Source organism: Myzus persicae, unplaced genomic scaffold, assembly GCF_001856785.1.
Source record: "Myzus persicae strain clone G006 unplaced genomic scaffold, MPER_G0061.0, whole genome shotgun sequence".
In the NCBI taxonomy this organism is placed as follows: Eukaryota; Metazoa; Arthropoda; class Insecta; order Hemiptera; family Aphididae; genus Myzus; species Myzus persicae.
Window position 1 is genome coordinate 66563 of NW_019104093.1, and position 6335 is coordinate 72897.

General features: G+C 30.5%; 1 protein-coding gene across 1 annotated transcript; it reads right to left on the bottom strand.

The window, feature by feature from the left end:
- Positions 1-428: 428 nt before the first annotated feature.
- LOC111038663 (calreticulin-like) lies at positions 429-3421 on the bottom strand. The gene is made up of 5 exons (XM_022321860.1): positions 3109-3421; positions 2726-3034; positions 1220-1680; positions 925-1119; positions 429-861 (listed from the first exon to the last, which is right to left on the bottom strand). Exons 1-5 carry the CDS (start codon positions 3209-3211, stop codon positions 727-729), a joined length of 1203 nt encoding a protein of 400 aa, XP_022177552.1. The 5' UTR covers positions 3212-3421; the 3' UTR covers positions 429-726.
- Between the last annotated feature and the right edge of the window lie 2914 nt (positions 3422-6335).

Sequence of the window (6335 nt, forward strand, 5' to 3'; positions counted from 1 at the left end):
AGGATAAGACTAAAATGAAAACAAATAATAAATTCTTAAAATATTATTTAAATTTAATTCAAATTTTATTTTATAAACATTTTTTTTTTTTATAATATAAACCTTATGTAGTGTACTTATATTATTATGTATACAAACATCAAAATTACAAGTATATTTTATATAGACAGATATTGTTTTAAGTTTTTACACATGAAAAGGTTAGAAAAGTAAACTATTATTAATCGTTTACCATGTTCAAAAAATTGTATTATTACCTATCTTATAGGTGTGTGTAAGTAACTAACCAATTAATTAAAAAAAATATTTAAAAAACACCATACCTACTAACTATAATTTTTATTTTAAGATAATATACCATCTTAATGTAGAGAAATATTTACCATTTAAAAATAAATTGTATAATTATGCACCATATTTAACTCTTGATTTTGTTTAAATTTTTATTTTTTAATACATTTTTTTTATAGGTATTTATAAATAGGTAGATACCTACTGAAATAAATATAATTACTTGTTACTAAAATGCGTATTGGATAGTATATTATCTTTAAAAAAATATTTATTAAAGGATTAAGTATTTAAATTATTTTAGAGACTGTTGTTTAACAAAGCATAATAATAAGTGACAGTCCTAAACTAATCATACAAAATATAAAATATAAAATAAAAAATATTATAATGTATATCAACTTGAATAATGACATCATCCACACAGACCTTTTTTTACAACTCATCGTGCTCATCATCAGTTGTGGATGCAAATTCTTCAACTCCTTCTTCATTCTCATCATCAGACGTTTTTGGTTTCAACCTTTCTTCTTCAGCTTCTTGTGCAAGCCTCATATTCTTCTCTCCTTCCTAGAAAAATAAAAATAATTTTTAAATTATGTTCAATATTTTTAAATTTTAAGTTTTACTTACAAATCTCACTCTGATGATGTCATCTGCTTTATCTTTAGCTACTTCAATGTCGTCTGTGATCAAAATATTGTTGAAAATAGTACCAGATTTTACTTGCCACAAGTCAAAACCAACGCCACAAATTTCTTTTCTTGCATACAGTTTATCATCGTATTTGTATTCTGGATTCGCAATTTCTGGATGAACCCATACTCCCTTTAAATAAAATAGGATAAATTAGGTCATCAAATTTAATTATACATTGTTTTTAATTAAATATCAATAAATATAAAACATGATTCTAATCTATTCATACCTTGTATTTTGGATTATCAATTTGTTTTGGTTTCCATTCACCCTTGAAATCTGGATTATCAATCATTGCTGGCTCCCAATCACCGTCCATTTCATCGTCCCAATCTTCTGGTTTAGTGGCATTTGGGTCAGGAATAAGTTTTGGCTTATCCCAATCTTCTGGTTTCTCATCACTAGGGTCATCAATAGTAGCATTATCCTCCCAATCTTCAGGCTTCTTAACTTTAGGATCCTTGATTTTCTTGGGTGGCAAAAAGTCCCAATCCGCTTCTAATTTACCAGATTCTACAATTTCATTGTCAATTAATACCTCATAAGTATTATTAGGCTTTACAATAAGTGTATAAACATGTGTGTAGACATCATCAAGACAACGAATATCTTTATTGATCAATACGTTTTTGCCATTGTAGATGAAGATAACATGCACTTTCTTTACAGCAGGTCCGCAAATGTCAGGTCCTAGAATAAACACAATTCTTGTTTAAACAATGTAAATTATAAAAGTAAAATAAATTATTCAAAAACAAATTTATATAAATGAGATATTTCAAAAATAAACGTTAAAAACATTAAAACATTGAATAGGTATGTTCAACTGTACAAGTATTGGATATAAACAAATATTTTATCTATAATTTATGATCTTTATTCTAGGATACAGGTATCTTAATGAGGAAAACTATTTACCATTCAAAAACAGATACTTATATATAAAGTACTATATGCACTATATTTATATATTGGTTATAATCATACAAAATCATAAATTTATATTGTTTTAATTTGTTAACTCGTTTATTTCTAGAAATAGGTAGGTACTCAAATAAATGTAATATAACTATTCAGTACTAAAAGTATAATGGATAGCATTTTAAAAAGCAGATAATATTAATTATAATTTGTTTCTTAAAAAAAATATTACAAGAGATAAATTTCCTAAATCAGTAAAATAACCAATGTTTCTTTGTTTCTTAAAAAAAATATGGTCATGACTATTATTTTCAGAAAATGTATGGGCATTACATTACAGAAACCTGTCCACATGCACTTTAAAAATATTCAATAAGTTAACAATAATGTAAAAGTCTATATCAGAATGACAGAATAAAATATCTATTAAGTTGTATGCAGAATGCTTGGATGGTTTTATGATCATCAACCTATAAGTAATTTTAAATATATAGGTAGTTGAGTTTAAAAACTACCAAGTACCTACCTATAAAATTATAATATATTATAATATATATTTGGGTATGTACCTATAAACAATTTTTTTTTACCAAACTACAAGGTATCTTATAAAATTATTTGTGCACCACCTTATGTGAACTTGTGATGCAAGCGTGGCATCCTTTTAATACTAAGCAGGTAAACGTATTTAAGGGTATATTTATTTTCTTATTAATTTTCAATTGTACAGTATATATATTACAGTTTTCAGCTGTACTAACAATACCAAATATAAGTATACAACTAATCATAAAAACTATACTAATATATTTACCGAACATGATTTCGTATGGCGTTTCACCGTGCATCTGCTTTGGATCCAAATCACAATTGAACAGCTTAACGTATCCACCACCGCAATCAATAGTCTGCTCGTGTTTAACTGTGTACTGAACGACAAGGTTTTTGTCTTCGTTACTGAACGGCAAGAATTTCCTGGACAATGCATAGAACTTAGCGTCCTGCGACGTCTGTATACCCTTGTCAGCCTCGATATCGTTGTAGAAAGAACCCGAGCTGTGAACAAACTTTCCGAAATCCTTGCCGGGATATTCCGAGTACGTCCATTCGGTCTCAAACGAATCTGTGGAACAGTATAATGACATCAAATACACATTCACCACAATAACAATAATACATTTATGATGTTATACATACCATCGGGGAAATTATCTTCAAAGTAGATTTCTGCGCCAACGGCTAGTGCGGTAGCGAGGTAGAACAGTGCGCACAGCGACATCTTCGTCGGTGCAGCTCTCATGTTGCACGAATATAATAATAATATTAACAATTGTTTTTTAAATAAATGTAATATACTTGACGGGCAGCGCAAGCTTTCCTCGAAATGACCAAAAAAAAAAAAGGACGAGACTGACTGCGACGAGCACGAACAAGAGGGTGTTACGTTCCAAGGGATCGAAGTGTAAATGTGTAATGCGAACCGCGAACGCGCGAGAACTATGGCAAGTGGTTATGGCAGGTGGTGGTGGTGGTGGTGGCGTCGGCGGCGGCGGCGGCGGCGGCGGCGGCGGCGGCGGTGGAGGAAAATATCGTGTTTGGGATGGGTCAAAACCGGACATGGACAACGGCGATTGGCTCTGTCGATTTCCCTTCCTACGGATCTAGAAAAAACTAATAATATTTATATGGCCGCCGCATTACACGCCGCGATGGTTGACCTAAGCGTTTGACCAGCGGTTAATACCTAACCTGCAAAATAAGTGTGACTCTGTCGCTTCCAAAACTGAGTGCCGCCAAAATTTGAACTCATCATATATTTTTTAATATAAACAATATATTACAGCCTTTATAATATAAATACGTACATTGGAAGAATTCGTCCTTCATTTATATCATTTATATTCACTGCATAGGTATATGGCGTTACCACTTACCAAAATAAAAGTACCTACAGTGGAACCTCGATTATCCGGGGTAATGATGGGGAGGGGGTCACACGGATAAATAAAAATCACGGTTAATCAAGACTTTTTATAATAATGAAATTTTTTATTTAATTATAATTAGAAATACATAGGTACAATTTTATAATAATGAAATTTTAAAAATGTTAATTCAATTATAATTAGAAATATACATAAGAAGACGTATACGTATAATAATGTTATACATACATCCATAATATTGTATACAACAAGTTATTAGGGCTTAAAATGTGAAGTTATCACTCTATTTGTTTTTTTTGGTTTGAAATAATTTTCCTTACTTCACTTCTATAAAATGTTCGATTATAACTACATGTATATCTACAGTCCATACTTATTTTTAAATTTTCGGAAGAGTGAGCACGGTTAATCGCAAACACGGATAATCGAGATTCTACTGTATATGTTTTATTCGTTGCTTATACGACCACTCATTTACAATACATTTTATGATACCGTCACCAATGGATACGTAGTCTGGTCGTTTAGTATAGGCAAATGTCGACGGGGCCTAGCTCTCTCTTGATATGTATACGGTTGCCCACCTAATTTCTTTACATATTTAAAAAAATTCATACTTACCACAAAAAAATAAATACATTTTATATTGCAAACTGCAATATCATTTATTATTGTTGGAGGTTAAGCTTATACAAACAACAACTTTGTAAGTATTTGTGTGGCTATGTTGCTATGTATTTTTTATATTTGAAATTTGAACCCTTAAATCCGCCTCTGACCTCTTCATATCTGTACAAAGTATCAATTTATTATTTAACTGAAACATTTGTCCAGATACATTTTATCTACTTAGATTTATTAAATTTAATGAATTGCCACGGGCATTGGCCTGAAAAATATTGCAGGATGGGCAACACGAACATTCTGCACCTGTACTCGCGCTCGCGAGTTCGACTATGAAATAGAATAATATACTATGCTTAATATTGGACAAAATTGTCTTTAATTTATATTGAATCAATAAAATATTAATCATCTTCTTAATTTTAGACAAATAAACGAGTTCATAATAATATACCTATACGCAGTTAACGCATCGACGCATAATAGGAATAAGATTACCTAAATATGTTATATATTTTGATATTTAACTATCTTAAGACATTTCTATGTATTACAATTACTTTCTCAATTTTTTTTCAATAATGACTTAATCCCTCCGTGGTTATTATCAAGGAGTGCTCCTAGGCCAAGACCAGATTTCCCGATGACAATAATACAATATTATATTATTGTATCCGGTAATATCCTATTACTATACGTCTATGCACATTACATTGCATTAATATAAAATTTATTTTCTGATAGAGTAATGCCGTTTTAGGATATCAATTTGTATTATATTTTTAATTTGATAAACTTAATCTACTTGCATGCTATATAATTTTAGAATAAAGGTTGTCCACAAGTTTCAAAGACCAAACTACTAAATACTACATTTTATAGTATGTAGAAAATATTACGTGTAGAATTTGTAAATAAATTGTAATAATAAAATGAATCTTTACCGTATCAAATACGAGAGATTGCTTACAAGAAAATAAGTATACAAGTTGACCAAAAATGTCTTAATCCGAGGTCCACCGAACCCCTCTAAATTACAATGGAACAGAACTATAATACTCAAAAGATTCAGGGTGGTCCATATGGAATATATAACTGTTGACATCGTGTGCGATGTATTATAATAATTTTTTGCGGTATATTTACGACCCCACAAGTGAACCCGTGTCGAATCTATTTTTCCTATATATACATAAGACCATAGGTATTGTGTACAATACACGTATTATATACATTTCTTGTTTGTATTTACGACTACCCAGTGAACCCGTGTCGAATCTAATTTTTTTTTTATAAGCTAAATCGAAAAATCTTGTGAACAGACTTATATAATGTAATAAATCCTGTAGAATTTATTTCAAGATAAAATTTGTCTTGGTGTAGGAAAAACTGTTAGAATTATTGAATACACGGGAGCAATTAGATAGATACTCATTAACTATTGGTTGTCTATGAAACGTCTTTAAATCATTAATGGTTTATGTGATTTTAAATACTATTACATTTATTAAGAATTTATTAATAATTGCGTAATGTATCAACGTCTGTTTTACTTCGTTCATTATTTATTATTATTATTATCTGCATGGCTACATTCATACATAAATACTTAGTCTAGATAATAATACATATATGAAGGAAAGTTACTGTTAGGGCCGGGTACGGACAATATATTAGTCCGCGACGCGCGATCACCAAAATACTTCGCGCACAAGAACACTCACACACCGACAGATGTGTAATTTGATGCGTATTGTGTATATATGTATATTGTATATTTGTATATAGCACTCGACAGGAGGAGGACAGGGTCGCCGAGCAAAACCTGAGAGTGCTGGTGTGTGGGTGGGGTGT

Bases quoted from the DNA above. Each gene is read 5' to 3' on its own strand.
- LOC111038663 (XM_022321860.1), bottom strand. From the start codon at position 3,211: ATGAGAGCTGCACCGACGAAGATGTCGCTGTGCGCACTGTTCTACCTC. The intron at 3,035-3,108 runs GTATGTATAACA...ACTGTTCCACAG, and splicing joins TGAAGATAATTTCCCCGATG to ATTCGTTTGAGACCGAATGG. The intron at 1,681-2,725 runs GTAAATATATTA...TGTTTATTCTAG, and splicing joins GCCATACGAAATCATGTTCG to GACCTGACATTTGCGGACCT.